General features: G+C 35.1%; 1 protein-coding gene across 2 annotated transcripts in view; it reads right to left on the bottom strand.

The window, feature by feature from the left end:
- Cert1 (ceramide transporter 1) overlaps positions 1-15,764 on the bottom strand; it is a 79,019-nt gene that overhangs the window by 12,274 nt on the left and 50,981 nt on the right. Inside the window, exons 8-13 of one of the 2 annotated variants that reach the window (XM_048368284.1) lie at positions 15,249-15,341; positions 11,919-12,005; positions 9,182-9,274; positions 8,590-8,667; positions 3,700-3,795; positions 924-1,056 (exon numbers count right to left, since the gene is read on the bottom strand). In XM_048368284.1, the coding sequence (XP_048224241.1) occupies positions 924-1,056; positions 3,700-3,795; positions 8,590-8,667; positions 9,182-9,274; positions 11,919-12,005; positions 15,249-15,341 (580 nt within the window). The remainder of the gene's footprint in view (positions 1-923; positions 1,057-3,699; positions 3,796-8,589; positions 8,668-9,181; positions 9,275-11,918; positions 12,006-15,248; positions 15,342-15,764) is intronic. The other variant, XM_048368285.1, reaches the window with a different exon arrangement.

The following is a 15,764-nucleotide window of genomic DNA, read 5'->3' as shown; positions in this document are numbered from 1 at the left end:
CAGATCTGCTTTCATTTTTTAGATGGGGGCTGTGAAGTCTCATTACCAGAAGTTTCATTTCTTTGGTCCAGCATCTATCTGCTACAGCAAGAAAGCAATTCCTACCACTACCACTCAAGTTCAAGTTAATTCCCTAACACTGAACTGTACCTTTTCACTGGGTTTACTGAGTGAAAGTGCTCTATTTAGGCTTAGTTGACTTATACCTGTGGGGGAAAATGTCAAACTACCAATTAATAAATGTTATAATGTTCAGAAGTATTTGTATATATTAAATGAGATGTCTAACAGAAACATTCATAAAAGTAACCATACAGCAGTATTCATGTAGGGCTTTATTGCAGAAAACAGTTTAGGAAAACTAGATAGAAAAAAAACCAATAACAAAACAAAAAACCAGGTTGGGCCAGGTGCCAGTGGCTCATGACTGTAATCTGAGATGCAAAGATTAGACGATCTCAATTCCAGGCAAGCCCAAGCAAAAACATTGTAAGACTTTACCTTAACTACTAGCTAGATGTGGTAGTGCAGCCTAACATTCTAGCTATGCAAGGGAGGATTATGTTCTGGGCAAATACGGCAAAAAATATTGTGAAACTCCATTTCAACAGAAAAGGCTGAGCATATTTGGGCATGGCTACTATATTAAGCTACAGCAGGAAGCATAAACTGGGAGGATCATGGTCACTGGGTTAACCCCAGCAAAAGTATCTTAAAGATAACTTCATCTTAAAAAATAACCCTATCTTAAACAAAAAAAGGCCTGGAAGTGTGCCTAAACAGGAGAGGGCCTGCCTAGCAAGAACCAAGTTCTGAGTGCAACCCCAAGTATTGGCAAAGAAAAAAAAAGGAAAAAAGTCAGGTTGGATTTGATATTAAATTAAAAACACTAGCAATCAAATATATTAATGATGACAGCTTACTTTCCCAGTCATTGCGAACATCGACATTCCAAAAGTAATTACAGACTTCATGTCCTGTAACACCTTTAACTGAATGGGTAGCTTTCAAAGGATCCAGAACAATCCCGTTTTCTTCTACTTCTCTTCTGTATACCTAAAGAAGACATATTTAAAAAGCTGTTTAAAGAATAAAAATGAAAGTCCTGAAGCACAAATTTGAAGGCATACTTTCAAATCCTGCCTTTGAAATTTGTGTTTATGAAAACTGATCTATAGGACAAATTGTGCTAAAAAGTTACAAATTAACAGGAGAAAAATATTTAGAATTACAATGTGAGGTAAACTTCAATTGTGAAAAGCACATAGCTATGATAAATAACTCTAACTGCTAAGAATTAAAGTACTAAATTGAAAATATCTTTGTCAACTAAACATTTTCAAACTGTTCAGTGTAGCCTAGAAGGTCAAACAGCAAACAATCTCCTTAAGGACACTGACTTCAGGTTGTCTTTTTCAATGCTGCATAAACCAACGCTTAGAACAGCAACTGAAACACAGTAAGGGACTCTTGCTTTTAATTGTTTAGTCGAATATTGAAAACTAAAATGGCAAAAAAAATAGCTTAGATGTCTCTTGACTTAAAAAGTGAGATGTATACCTTACATACTGTGTAAAATAAAGTTTGTTGCTTTAGAGAACTCTGTGATTACTTCTTTCAAGAAAGGAAGTAGCGGAAGTAGTGCTGTGGCTCAACTGGTAGAGTGCTAGCTTTGAAGAGGTCTGGGACAGAAGTTCAAGCTCCGTGACTGTTCTCCCCAGTACTTACTGAGCCAGAAACAATGTTAGGCATTTCACTTTCATGTTTACAGATTCTTTCTCCCACATGCTTATTTATTCTCATTATTGGAACTACCACATTCTTCAACATTCACACTCTAGACTTCTGACTTCATTAGAATTCATGTAACTATGAAGCTTATTCCTAATTCTTTAAGGCATCCAACAGCTTGGCTTTTCTGCTGCTGGTTACCTTCATCTCCTTGTACCTCTTATAGGTCTCTAGTTTTTTTCCTATCTGCTTTTTCCTAAAATGATACCTTGTATGCAGCAATGTTTAGCTTACTGCTAAAAGACAAGATTACTCTCCTTAGTTGACTTGTTTTCTTACTTAGCCTCTCCTTAGCCCACTAACACCATGGGCAGTAAGAGCACTTATTCTCCACTTCTCATTCCATGTGGAGGGAGGCCTTCACACAGACTATTACTCCTTTATACTTTTATTTCTACCCCACTCTGGAGGAACAGTGATTTATCTGAATAGTGAGTATGGAAGGAAAAACAAGGTAGTTTGATTTAACCCTTTCCACAGAGAGTGCACTGCTTGGCTGGGGGCTTGCTTCTGGAAGGAAGACACAAAGAAAACCAGCTATGTTAGAAGCACTGTGTTTAATTCTGGGGTGACAAATTACCAAGACTTTGTGGCACTGATCTAATGTCATTATCTATGGTTAGCTTATTCAAGTTTTGACTACCATTTTGGTATTTGTTTGCCTCCTTTTATTTCTTAATTTATTCCCTATCCAAAATATATATTTACTTACTTGCTTTGGGGTTTTAAGAAAAGGTCTCAGCCTAGACCTGGTCTAGAACTTGTGATTCTACTGTCTCCACCCCTGGAATGCTGGGATAAATAAGGTGTAGGCCACCATGCCTGGTATGTATATATAAAAATTTGCCTTCAGCTAGGTGCAGGGTGGCTCACGCCTGTAATCTTATCTATTCAGGAGGCTGAGATCTGAGGACTGCAGTTCAAAGTCAACCCAGGCAGCAAAGTCCATAAAACGCTTATGTCCAAATAACCACTAAAAGGTTATGGCTTAAGTGGCAGAGCACTAGTTGTAGGCACAAAAACTCAGGAACAGTGCCCAGGTTCTGAGTTCAAGCTCCAAGACTGGCACACACAGAAATTGCCTTCAATTTTAGCCACTATTATTTTTTGCCTAAAATGCCCTGAACCTAACCATTGTTATCACCTTGATGTCATTTCCAAATGTATTAGTAAACAACCTGTTTCAACTCATAAAGCTCCCTCCATTCTCACCTGCCTTACCACGCTTATAAATCATCACTCAATACATTAACAAATGAAGTAATAGAATCTTTTAAATGTCAGTATCTTCTTTCTTCAAATAAACCGATATCTAGACAGAATCTCAAGCATGTTTTGGAACATGAGGTCATTCTAAATTCAACATTACTACAACTGTTATTCAATCTATGTATCTTTATTTCTTGTGCCTTTTCTGTCTCGTGGCCTCTTGTACTTAGAGTTGTGATGCTAATACTGAAAATGTCAAATACTTAAAGATACAAACCAACAAGGGACATCTGAGCATAAATATATTAAAGTACAGGTGGGTGTGGGTGGCTCAGGCCCAGAATTCAAGCTCCAGGACTGATGAAAAAAAATGTATATATTAAACTATAGACCAAAGTACAAATAATTAAGGACAGTGAATATTCAAGTATATATAAAGTATAAAGACAGAAAGAAATATCTAAGTAGAGAGCCGTTTGTAATCTGTCTATATCCAAATACCAATTTGCCTGCTCTATGGCCTAAGCAAAAGATCTACATCCATAGATCTATATTTTGATACCAGGAAAGCAAAAAGATACTTTATTTCTTAGTATTTGGTACTTCTTTGATTATAATTACTTATTGTAAGCTAATCTGAAAATACTACCCTTGTAATAAGGCAGAGTTAGCAACCTGTAACATTTCAGTGAAAACTACCTTCATTTCTCCTTCTTCTACAACCAACTGCCAGTTGGCATCTCCGCCTACATCCTGCAAGGAATACGTCATGTGATTCTGCACCATTTCTTCAACCTTGAAAAAAAAATAAAGCCATGAGAATACATAGCCAATACATCATAGTGTTTAAAACAGTAGTATGCAGTTTACTTTTTCAGATATGGTACTCTTAGAAGCTGAGGTTAGTTAGGACATCTGATATAGTGTTGAAGAGCTTAAGTCACACTCTAGATATCCGGGTTATTAGGTTGTAGGGAATGAATGAAGGAAAGAAAAGTAGTTTACCATAGATTGGCCTAGTATAAGTCAAGGGATCAAATAAGCTCTTCCTAGAATAAAATGAAATACTTCATTCTGCAGTATAAAATAGAGATGGTATCATCTCTGATTTCTTTTTTTTTGTACTCAAGTTTGAACTCGGGTTTCATACCTGCTACTGCTAAGCCACACCTCTAGCCTCAACCACGAAGCATAAAATACTAAGGGTAAAATTGGCAGAAAGAAATCATCTAATTCAATGTTCTGTAATTAAAGAGTACATAGAGATAGCAGAAAGTTTACCTCTCAAAGATTTCCCTACAAAAGGTGACAAAACTTACTTTATTCTATCAATAAACCGCTCTTATTATGACAATAGACCCACCTAAAAATGAAAAATTTCCTTTTGACCAATTTCACTGTTCTAAATACTATTGGAATACTGATAGATACCAATATTTGCACATAACCGCATTTTAGTTCATTCTTTTAAAATATGTACACAATTTCTTTTCTTTCTTTTTTGGTTTGCTGGATACTAGAGACAAACCTAGGACCTTGCATGTGCCAAGCAAGTACTTAACCACTGAGCTTAAAAAAAAAGGGGGATTAGATCAAAATTATTAAAGCAGGTGAATAATGACTCCAAGTTTTAGTCAGATTAAGCCTAATTTCAGAAATCATGTTCTTGGTTTTCCTGGACTTAGGGTTGAAAATGAGCCTAACATCTTATATCTTATCAGTGATGTAAATGGATATACAATATATTTATTCAGCATTTTTGCCCACCTCACGTCCACATCATTCAATATGATGTCATCTGAGAAAGCTAATAAACTGGATTTTTCTAATAGTTACCCAGAAAATTGCCCTTTGATGATGTCAACAAAAGTCTAGAAGGGCTCAAAGATGGCTCAGATCTCTTGTATCTTTTTCATGTCAAAGCAATACAATTCCGATTACTGTCATACAGTCACAAAGCCATGGTTATTGCATAGCTTTATTAATGACTAATAATTTACTGTTAACCCAAAAGAAAAATGGCCAATATGAATAGTGAATTCACCAGGGAAATGGTTGAGTAGTAATACTACTTACCGTCTTATCAGATTGGCAAAAATAACTGAACTATAATATCTAGAGTCAATGTAATTTAGAGTCAGTGTAACAAAAATACTAGCCTATGAGTGGAATCTGGCCCAATTTTCCTAATTAAAAACTTGTCAATAAGAATAAAAATATGTTCTCTAGGGAAATAATATGATCAATGATCAATTACTTAGATATAAGGATTTTTTTAGATATAAAGATACTATATATGTGAAGATGGATACCATGTATGTAAAGAGATATAAAGATACTATATATATACACTTATATATATGTATATAGATAGATAGATATAAAGAGGTCACTGTATTAATGGTAAAAGAAAAGCTGGAAATAATGAAAAAATATTCAAAATATTCAACATTAGGTGAGTACGTAAACCCAGAATATATATCTATACATATAGAGATGTTTGTAGATCTATACTGACTACTGAGATGACAGTAAAAGTAATTTTTAAAAAGTTACAAAACAATAATATAGAATTTCTACTTTGAGAGAAAAAAGAGAATTACTAATGTGTAATTTATCAACACATTCCAGATTTTATTTGTAGGGAACTGAACCCTAGGCATACTCTAAATGTTCTACCACAGAAGTATGTCCCAACTCAATCTCAACTGAGTTATTTTTCTATTTTTCTTCTTGATGTATTGCTCAGCTGGTCTCAAACAATTCTGCTGACAAACACACACACATACACACACACACACACAATCCTATATATATATTTCACTACTGTATATGACAAACTCAAGAATATCCAATAACTTATTATTTTAATTTTCTTTATTCTATTTTTTTGCTAAAATTAAGATGTATTACTTGCATAATAATAGCCCACCAGTCTGGGCTACATTATTTTACAATAATAATTACTTTTGTATTAGTTATAATAGTAGTAATTATACAAGTCTACCATTTTTGTGCTACATTATTTTATTTCAAGCTATTTACAACCCATCTCTATGTTGATCTGATCCAGTTGAAAATATAATTTCAACAAAAACAAGATAGTTGAGGGATACTGTTGGCTCATGCCTGTAACCTGAGCTACTCAGGATGTTGGTATCTAAGGATCATAGTTTGAAGTCAGCCTGGTAAAAAAATTCTATGAGATTCTTTTTTTGCCAGTCCTGGGCCTTGGACTCAGGGTCTGAGTGCTGTCCCTGGCTTCTTTTTGCTCAAGGCTAGCACTCTACCACTTGAGCCACAGAGCCACTTCTGGCCGTTTTCTATATATGTGGTGCTGGGGAATCGAACCCAGGGCTTCATGTATACGAAGCAAGCACTCTTGCCACTAGGCCATATTCCCAGCCCTCTATGAGATTCTTAACTCCAATTAATTACCAAAGAGCCTGAGGTACAAGTTTGGCTCATGTGGTAGAGCACCAGCCTTAAATAGGAAAGCTAAGGGATAACAAGTAGTCCCTGAGTTCCAGCCCTGGCAAAAGTGTGCACATGTATATGTGTGCGCGCGCGCGCACACACACACACACACACACACAGAGAACAAGATAGTTACAAGCTAATAGCTAACACTTATTCAGATAGCAAAACTAAATTATCAGGATTTGATAACTTCCATGAAAACTGATAAAAATGATCAAAATAGCTAAATATCTGTATGAGTCTGGCTGGACTTAGAAAAGATGCTGCAATAAATCTGAGTTGACTATGATATCATGCTTAAATCTTTTTACAACTTTTTTGGGGTCATGCTGGGAGGTCAGAACCCAGGGCACTTTGCACATGCTAGTAGTAAATGTCTACCATTGAGCTACAATTCCAGTTTTGGGCAAATTATTAAAGCCAATGATAAACTTAAGATGTTGCGTTAATTACAAAGTAGAGGGTTTTGTTACCTAAAACATTCTAAGGAGTCACTAGCACAATTTCATATCCTGTTTAACTGGAAGAGCATTCTAGATCACAATGTATAGTAACTCTAGGTCTGGGCCCAATGACACTGATGTGTAATGATAAAGAATCAATTTGCCAGACCCTTTAATAATGGGAGATAAGGAAGAACAGTGTCCTCTGAAATTAGCAAATTCAGCAGCTTGGAGTTACTCATCCTAAAGGTGCTGCTCAAACAAGAGGCAATTTAGTCAATAGTTAACTGCTTGATCCCAGGTATGCTAATAACAGCAAATGCTTAAGCAAGGACAATATATACTTAAGAACTTCAACATTATTGTCTTTCCTTTTACTTCTTTTGCTATTCAAAGAAATACGCATTTGAAGTCTTATTTTGTCCCTATTACACACCTAAAAAGGAATGAAAAATTTTATTTGTGTATGTGAATAAATTAATAGAAATCATTTTTTGACTTTTAAAGACTTTCTTTGGAATACTTTGGTAAAACAAAGTGTCAGAAAACTGTGATTGCCTTAAAGAAGCTGTGTTATAATGGCAATGAAAGCTCACACTTACTTGTTCCAGATTCTAGAAAAATCACACACACAAAAAATGACATACAGAGAAGTTAGAAAACTCCCAAATCGAACCAGATTTAAACTGGGTTATTTTAACTACATAGTTCAGGTTCTGGGCAAAATATAGTATAGTTCAAAAAATGCAATCATCATAAAAGTAAAAAATTGATAGCAAAGGTTTGAAGCTCAAAACCTTTTTTTGTAAAGGGCTAAGGACGTAGCTCAGTGGCAGGTGCTTGTCATCATGCAGAAGGCCCTGGAGTTGATCTCTAGCAACACGAAAAAGACAAAACAAAAAGTTAAAACTAACAATGACAGTAAAAAAAAAGAAACTGTCTCCTTTAATTTGATTTTATTTTGAGGGTAGAAAGACTGTACACATCCAGCTTCTTGTCTGAAATGTCTTAACTCTAGTACTAAATTAACTTAAAACCAATTACAATACGATTTAAGTATATAAACAGAAATATAATAATATCCATAGTTATTTTTAGGAGGAAAATATTAGCTGTAGATTAGTATTTTAATAGTCATGAGGCATGGCTGCCTTAGGAGATTTCAAACCCCCAGTATCTCAAAAGAAAAAAAAAAGCAGTAAGACATATACTATTCAAAAAGTCATTTCTTTGCTTAACATAATTAGGAGGTAATTAAAATCAGATTAAAAAGTGAGATTGTTGAATTTTACTTTTATGCTATAATAACCTTGAAGGTCATATTCATGAAAGTTGCTGAATCCTGTTTGAAGAAACAGATAGACAATACATAATATACAAGACCCAGACATCTTGAAATTACTTCATTTCTATTTGAAATTGTTTCTTGAGTGCTCTACACTGCTGAAATCCCAAGCTATTCACACTTCAGGATACACAATGAAGGGCAATTGCAAGCTTGATAAAGGAACTAATTAGTAGATCAAGAAGGCTTAATGCTTACTGCTACAATTTAACATTCAAAACCCCAACAAGTAGCCTTGTTGAAAAAATTTCTAGGAACTGTGTAAGCAGGCTGAACTATAGCACAAATGATTCAAGTCCACTCCATACATTCATACAGTACCTGGGAGCTGAATCTGTGTACATCGTCAGAGGCACTGACTAGATCAATGGAAGACATGGAGGAAGAGCGACTATAGGGCTACCAGAGACAGACAAAGAAAAAACCAAGTAATCAGAACAAAGGCACAACAGAGCATTCAGTACCAACTTCCAAACACAAGATAAAGAAAGAGAAAACAAAGCACTATATGAAACAAGCACAGCAGCAAATGCTGAATTCATGCACCTATTATGTATTATGCTCCAAAATCATCCCAAAGAGAATATAGTGCTTCCAACAATACAAAATAACATTACTTAACCCCAGAGAGCAAAGAGACTTAATATAACTGGCTATACTTTGATTAGCTATTTTGGACTGGCTTCTCTGTATCCTTCCACCTTCCCCCTTAAACATAAAAAGAAAGAACATTACTTTCAGAATAGTATTTCTAAAGTGGGACAAAGTACATGGAATACAACATATATTACGAAGGCCTTCACTACCTTAATTCATGAAAAAGGAGAACGTTTGTACTATAACGTTTGTACTATAGAGCTCCATCAACAGTGAGGAAAGCTTACACTTTCAGTAAATTGTGATGCTGGCTTACCTTTTGGACAAATCTATGTGTCCCCACAGAAGAAAAGGCATCTCCAGATGGCAGAGCTGTAGGCCAATGTAACCTGACCTTTTCACTCTGTGACTAAAAAAAAAAAAAAGCACATAATGTTAAGATGAGGTGGTTTTAAAGCATATTTGCAGCTAAAGAATAGATGCTATAACCAGGAACTACGACTATTTCTCAATACATCAGTGCTTGCAAATATGTGGTTTATGACACTAGTTCAGCCTTGACCAATCCTGAACTTAAGATATCCCATCCTCATCTCTCCTTTTTGACTCTACAGGGTATTACTAGACCAGAGATAAGTTCTTTGATTTTGCACACAGTAAGGCCCTCTCACTACCTGTATAATATCCTTTACCATAAGTTAATCATAACACTAATGCGAATTTTCTTCTTTTAATCTCTGGCCAAAACATTCCAAGCATTCCACTGCACGGTGAGCCTGAAGGTCTGTCCCATAGATTTATATGTCACTAGAACCAAATCATTATTTGATTCAGTTATGTTGCTAAGATCGTATCATGTATGTGTCTTATTTCCTTTCCATGAAAGTATCCTGATGTCCTCTCATTTTTAATTCTTGCTTACTTGATACTTGATTGCTTTCTTCATATTGCCTTGTTCCTTCTACTACTTAACAAATATTTACTAAAAATAATATACCAGAAACTGCTTTGTTGTATGTGTGCTTATTTTCTAACTAGACAGAACAGGCAGTAATTTCTATTCCACATTACCTGAAAACAACTATTTATGGTTCATTTCTCATTCACCAAATTTATGACCATAAATATCTTTAATCATATAAGTTGTATAAATCTGAAAAGTGTGCTTTTTCACTTGGAAAATACCTATATAGAAGCTATGTTGTTGAGAACTGCACAATACCTTTTGTGTACAAAGAAGTTGTTTGAATGTATAGAACTGATTTTATAGATTACTGAAGCTTACTATTCTATTACCATACTGTCACTATCTTTCTCATACTGATGTATATATGGCCAGTAGACAAGGAAAATCCGGGTCTGTTAATGACTATTTTGGTAAAGCACCTGCCAGAATGTCAATAGATTGAAATTATTTCAGAGCTTCATTAATACCTCTTTTTCTAAATCTAAGAAATGTTTTTATTGATCCTATTAATTCAACCTAGTCACCTTCCTGATATTCCAGTGGAGTAGTATTTTAGAGACAGGAAGGGATGTTTTGTTTTGTGGACTTAGTGTATGCTGGGAGAAAGCTTTAACACTAAGCTATAGCTTTGGCTCTAGAAAGGTTGTTCTGAGACATCTCAGGCTTCTTGTTTCAGATTTGTGAACCACCACCTAGAGAATTGAAATTTCAAATTCATAGCTATAAACAGACTATAACTGAGGAGTCTTGACTGTATACTTAATTTACTGCTCCCACCCCACCCCCGCCAAACAGCACATTTTTAGAAAAAAAAAATCAAACAAATGTTGTCACTTTAAGTCATTAGGCTTCCAAAACACAGTGATACTTTAGGACTTATTTTTGCTTCCATAAGTAGGGTCCACTCAGAAACTGAAAGTTCCCACTCTCACTGAGTACAGTGCAACATCTTTTGGGTATGAAGAAATGAGTAAAAATTTTTACAAATTAATATGAACTTTTCATCACAGACTTCGAGGAATATAAAGAAAAATAAGTATGACTAGGAACAGATGATTTCCTGCCGGTGATTTACTCTTGTCTACTTAGAGCAGCAAATGGGCATAATGCCCATGACTGGCTTAGTAATGACAGAAATGAAAAAGTCAACATTGCTATACAAATTCCTGTGTGGTATAAAAGTGATACACCAATTATTTGAAAAATACACTTCACCCCAGTTTATTCATACAAGCTCAAGAAGATAGTTTCTACTAACAGTATAACCAAACAGAAAGGGTGAGTGGGGAGATGCAAAATTCATCCACTACCACCATCTAGTGTTAATTATGGAAACGGCACTAACAGAATTCAAGGCAAGGGATTCAAATTTACAGTGTAAGACAATCCCTTCAATTTCCACAGAAGAAACTGTGTGTAAATGCTACAGATTTAATGGTGACTAAAAGCACTGCAAGTGGGCTAGGAATGTGGCTTAGTGGTAGAGCGCTTGCCTAGCATGCAGGAAGCCCAGGGTTCGATTCTTCTGCACCACATAAATGGAAAAAGCTGGAAGTGGTGCTATGGCTCAAATTGTAGAGTGCTAGCCCTAAGCAAAAAGAAGCCAGGAACAGTGCTTAGCCCTGAGTTCAAGTCCCAGGACTGGCAAAACAAAGAAAAAACACACTGAAAGTTAATCAAGGAGTTGATAAAAATTGGAAAAAAAAATAAAATTTGTGGTAATCTCCCTTTTAAATAAGTATTTGGTGAAGATGGATATTCAGAAATGAAGTATCAAGATATACTTGATATTATCATGGTTTCTTAAGAATGTTAAAGGTAGATCCTTCAAAGGGAATATCAGATCTTCACTACAGTTCATATTAATTATGCATAGTTTATCAAAATAATTATTCTAGTTTTTGTTGCTTGACAATTAATATATAAATAAACCAGTTTTTAAAGATTCTTCTGTACTTGTAACTTAGTGTAGGCATAGTTTATGTTATTAAATTCAGTTTTCAAATTTATTAATATGAAATAACTTAGATCAAGGAATACCTCTTAGGCTAAAATGAATTTAATCTTAAAATTTTAGCAAATATACCTGTTCTTCTATTTTATCTTGCCTGTCAAGAGCAGCTTCAACAGCATCAAAGAACTCTTCCTCATTAATCAGGCTGTTTGGGCCTTCCTAGTGAAACACGAGAGAAAAGAAAAAAACAAAACCTAAGAATTTAGTTGATTTAAGGAAATAGAAAATACAGATAATTCTGGTATTAACTCTAGGGAAAAGTTGAAAATTGACTCAAGACACATTTATTGAGCACATAATCATGAGCCAATCTCTCTACTAGGTACTATTCTCCCAGAGATAATATATGCTGTTTAACATCAGTGCTACAAGTAATGAACTTATTACTCAGTAACTCCTATTCACTTTATGTTGGCCAATATTGTTTAAAGGTTACAGTCTATGTAGGGGCTGGTAAACCATGCAGATGCATCAGATTTAGTCTGCTTATTTTTGCATAGTCTGTGAGCTAAGAATTTCAACTTGAAAAAGGTATTAAAACAACATTTGTAACATTTTGTGACTTGTATGAATTACTTGAAATTATGGTGCTCATAAAGTATTAGTATATAACCATGCTTATTTATATGCTATTATGATTATTCTTGTGGCAGAACTTGCAACATAGGTGGCAAACACATTAAAACTGAAGAAAGGCTTGCCAAAGTTGGAAAACATCTATAGGCAGTTAGGAGAGCATTCAAAAACAATTTTCCTAAGGGAGGGCAATTGTTTCACACAGAAAGAAAAGTTGAGATGTTTGAAAGCATAGTTGGGACCATCAATCACCAGGGGAACTTGTTAAAATGCAATTCCCAGGCCCCATGTCCTGAAGTTATTTTTCAATATGCCTTGGATGGAGCTCAGAAATATGTACATTTAATAAGGGTCCCCTAGTAATTATGATGCAAATGTTACAACAGAACAAAAAAGCAAAATGGAAACACAGAAGGGATGTTTCTCCTGTGACAAAACAAACCAAATAACTGTAAATGGAACAATAACTTAATATTATGGTAAACACAGAATGGACAGGTAGGCTCAGATTTAGAATTCCTTTCATCTTAAAATAATCCTTCCCAGAAGGAGGCAAGCCAATAATGATGAAATTTTCTTGGTCGAATTGATAACCCCAAGCACCCAGTTTAGAAATTAGCCAAAAGAAATTGTTAAGTTAGTAAAAATGGATGAGGAATAGAAGAATATTTATTTTAAAAATTAAATTACATCAATAAACAAGATTATTCTTGACTTGAAACAAGTAAACACATCAAGATCCTTCTCCCTCTATCCTTATCTTTTCCCCTTTAAAAAAAAAGCAACATTCAAACAACAACCAGAGATAAACAAGTAAACAAATACAAAATTACATGCTGTTGTTAGGCTGTTAAAAACATGTTCTTGGCTTATGTATGTTTTCTATAATCCTTTTATAATGAAAATGTATTTTATTTGTAATGTGAATAAGGTAATTAGGAAAGTTGACAGTTTTTCCAAATCAAATTTAAAACAGTAAAACTACTTGCTTTGCTTCAACACTATAACTGTCATTGAAACAGCTTTTTTCAGTAATCTAGATTTTTAAAAACCTCATGAGGAAGTTTGTAGTCGTGGCTGAGTGGTTAAGGCGATGGATTTGAAAAACCCTCATGAGGATAGCTAATTATGTCAATCTTATACATCTGTCCAATATAAAAAATGTTTGGTCAATAGCAGCTTTTTTTGTTCTTTCTACAATACAAAGGGCAAGAAATTTTTCTTCTATTTGTAAACTTAGCATTTTGCTTCAAATTCAAAGATATTCCTTGCCATCCTATTTTTAAAATATTATTTTCAGAAATATACATGGTCTTTCATGGCACGTGCCTGTAATCCTAGTTACTCAGGAGGCTGAGATCTGAGGCTCTCAAAGCCATCTGGGTAGGAAAGTCTTTGAGACTTATCTCCAGTTAAACACCAGAAAACCTGAAGTGAAGCTGTGATTCATAGTAGAGCTCAGGGACAGTGCTAAGGCTGAGTTCAAGCTCAATGACTGACAAAAAAATTAAAAGAGAAATATCATTGAGCTGAATGCTGATGGCTCATATGCCTGTAATCCTAGCAACTAAGGAGACTGAGCTCTGAGGATCACAGTTCAAGGACAGCACAGGCATGAAAGTCTCTGAGAATCTTATATCCAATTAACTACCAAAAAGCAGGAAGAGGAGCTTGTGGTCCAAATAGCAGCCCACTAGCCTTGAATGGAACAGCTATGCGACATTACATAGGCCGTGAGTTCAAGCCCCAGTATGAGCATGTGATTGTATGCATGCAAGAGTGTACACACACACACACACACACACACACACACACACACACACACACACGAGGAAAGAGAAATGATAAAAGAGAAAAGGGAAAGGGAAAAAGAAAAGAAAGGAAAGCCGAAGGGAAGGGAAAGAGAAGAAAAGGAAAGATGACTGAGTATGGCTATAGGCTCACTCCTATAATCCTAGCAACTCAGGATGCTGAGATCTGAGAACTGTGCCTGGAAGTCAGTCCAAGCAGACAAATCCACAAGACCTTTATCTCCAATCAGCCAAAATTGGAGGCATGTCTTAAGTTGTAGAGTTCCAGCTTTGCAAAAAAGCCAAGTAAGAGCATGAGACCCTAAATTCAAGTGCCAGAACTGATCCCCAAAATGATATTATGGAAAAAAAGTTCAGAAAATCTCTCTTCCTCCTCCTCTTCCTTCTTAATTTCTCTATATGTAAGTATTACGCATGTATTAAAAGGAAGATTTTTTTTTAACAAATGAAAGGATTGGGGGCTGGGGATATGGCCTAGTGGCAAGAGAGCTTGCCTCGTATACATGAGGCCCTGGGTTCGATTCCCCAGCACCACATATACAGAAAACGGCCAGAAGTGGCACTGTGGCTCAAGTGGCAGAGTGCTAGCCTTGAGCAAAAGGAAGCCAGGGACAGTGCTCAGGCCCTGAGTCCAAGGCCCAGGACTGGCCGGAAAAAAAAAAAGAAAAAAAAATGAAAGGATTGAAAGAAATTGGTTTATGATATTTTTTAAACATGAAAGTAATTTGATAAATCATACTGTATATGAATTAAATTTCACAGTATGGTACAGAATAATGCTAAAAATGATCACCTTTACAGGGGAGATTAAAAACCCTACAAACTGAACTGAACCTTTAACATCCCATATTAAACTTTATAAGCAGTTAAATACATGTAGCTATCTATTTCAGAAAAAGCTTGGCGCATTAAAAAAAAAAGGTTATAAAAGCATTACAGTGTTATTTAGGAATCCCTTTTGTGATCAATATAGACAATATGCTTTTACTATTAAGACCAAACTATAAGTTCATACTTCATAATCTGGTCCACCAAAGTGGGATTTCTTCTTCAGTTCTGCCATTGCATTGTTGTATGCTTCCTCTACTCTTCTTTTCTTCTCACCTTCCTGTGAGACAAAAGTTATCATTAAAAGATGGCATTTAAATCACATTGAGGACTTTTAAGTAATTTCAGTAAAATTTTATAATTTGACTAGAAAAATTACTCCTACAATAAGAGTATTATTCTGGCCTAAGAAAACTCCTATTATATAGAAACTACTATTTAAATCACCAAGAATAGCAACATTTAGATAGGTATATTTTTAACTTGCAAACTGCCCAAGGGTCTAAAGTATACCTAAATAAACCCTGATAAATCAGCACCAGAAAAATGCCTACTAAATCTTGCCATGTCCTCTCTCTATCCCCAAATCTTTTGAGGAATAAAGGGGGAAAAAGTATTGGAAAAGTATCTAAAAGAAAACTTAATTATTAATAGAAGTTACAAAGATCAAGATTCACTGTACTCATAAACTGACATTTTCAAT

The sequence above is a fragment of the Perognathus longimembris genome, chromosome 19, assembly GCF_023159225.1.
Source record: "Perognathus longimembris pacificus isolate PPM17 chromosome 19, ASM2315922v1, whole genome shotgun sequence".
Taxonomy (NCBI): domain Eukaryota; kingdom Metazoa; phylum Chordata; class Mammalia; order Rodentia; family Heteromyidae; genus Perognathus; species Perognathus longimembris.
The sequence above is the reverse complement of the archived record's forward strand: the minus strand, read 5'-3'. Positions and strand labels throughout refer to the sequence as shown.